This window comes from Coffea arabica, chromosome 2c (genome assembly GCF_036785885.1).
Source record: "Coffea arabica cultivar ET-39 chromosome 2c, Coffea Arabica ET-39 HiFi, whole genome shotgun sequence".
Taxonomy (NCBI): Eukaryota; Viridiplantae; Streptophyta; class Magnoliopsida; order Gentianales; family Rubiaceae; genus Coffea; species Coffea arabica.
In genome coordinates, this window is record NC_092312.1 from 34,978,700 (window position 1) to 34,980,208 (window position 1,509).

A 1,509-nucleotide genomic window follows, 5' to 3' on the forward strand; every position below is an offset into this window, starting at 1 on the left:
TAAATGTGTTAGATATCTATTGAATAAGTCTTCTAGTCGTTAGCAGTATTGGAGGTTTGTTTCCTTAGTTCTAGCCGTGTAGTTGCTGGGGATCAGCAGAGTAGTTTAGATATTGATTTGCCATCTTTTTAGGATTTGCAGTTGTAAGTTCTCCTATTTATATGTTTATCTGGCACATGAATAAGACACTCAATTCCCTCAAACACATACAGTTCAGTTACGTAAGGCTATCTTCCTAACATTCTGATACTAGAGCCTAGTTCAGGCCTGATACGTCATAGCAGCAGCTAGGTAAACATTGAGTGAGAAAGAGTGATGGCAACTGAAAGTATGTTCGTGCAACCTTCAATTCCCAAGTTCGATGGACACTATGACCATTGGGCAATGCTGATGGAGAATTTCCTAAGGTCAAAAGAATACTGGCACTTGGTGGAAAAATGTGTACCAGCAGTACTTGCTGGAAAGGCAATCACAGAGGAGCAGCAGCGCCAAATAGATGAACAGAAACTAAAGGACCTGAAGGTGAAGAATTATTTCTTCCAAGCCTTGGATCCATCCATTCTTGAGACAATCCTCAAGAAAGACACGTCCAAGGACATATGGGACTCTGTAAAGCAGAAGTATCAAGGTTCAACGTGCGTTAAGAGAGCGCAACTCCAGGCTTTGAGGAAGGAATTTGAGACACTTCACATGAAGACTGGAGAGACGGTGAATGAATACTTTGCACGAACACTTACGATTGCAAACAAGATGAAGGCCAACGGTGAAACAAAGGCGACACAGCAGTCGTGGAGAAAATCCTGCGATCTATGACTCCGAAATTCAATTACGTGGTCTGCTCCATTGAGGAAGCACAAGACACCAGCAACATATCTATAGATGAACTGCAAAGCAGTTTGCTCGTGTATGAGCAAAGGATGAGCAGCTTGGACGAGGAACAAGCCTTGAAGGTGACTCACGAGGGGACTGCAAATCGAGGCCGAGGTCGTGGAGGCTATCGAGGACGAGAATGTGGACGCGAAAGGACAATCTTTGACAAATCCACTATCGAGTGCTACAACTGCCATAAGTTAGGGCACTTCCAGTGGGAATGTCAAAGCAAGGAAAGCAACCATACAGAAGTTTCTGAAGAGATGCTACTGATGGCCCAGGTTGAAGACAAACAATTCAAGAGTGATGTTTGGTTCCTAGACTCTGGCTGCAGCAATCACATGTGCAATCGAAAGGAATATTTTGCAGATTTTAATGAGCAATTCTCTGATAACGTGAAGCTCGGGAACAATGCAAATTTGGTGGTAAAAGGAAAAGGAAATGTACAATTGCAAATCAACAATCAAGTTCAGGTTATAACAGAAGTATTTTTTGTGCCTGAATTGAAAAACAACTTGCTAAGTATCGGACAGCTCCAAGAGAAGGGTCTAGCCGTGCTTATTCAATGCAACAGTTGTAAAGTATATCATCCTGAGAGAGCTGTTATTATGGAATCAGCCATGTCCTTCAATTGCATGT

The 1,509-nt window shown here is 42.5% G+C and overlaps 1 protein-coding gene across 1 annotated transcript; it reads left to right on the forward strand.

Moving 5' to 3' along the window:
- Window positions 1–315: 315 nt before the first annotated feature.
- Window positions 316–813, forward strand: LOC140035635 (uncharacterized). Its single transcript, XM_072076943.1, has one exon. It carries the CDS (start codon window positions 316–318, stop codon window positions 811–813), a length of 498 nt encoding a protein of 165 aa, XP_071933044.1.
- The last annotated feature ends 696 nt before the right edge of the window (window positions 814–1,509 follow it).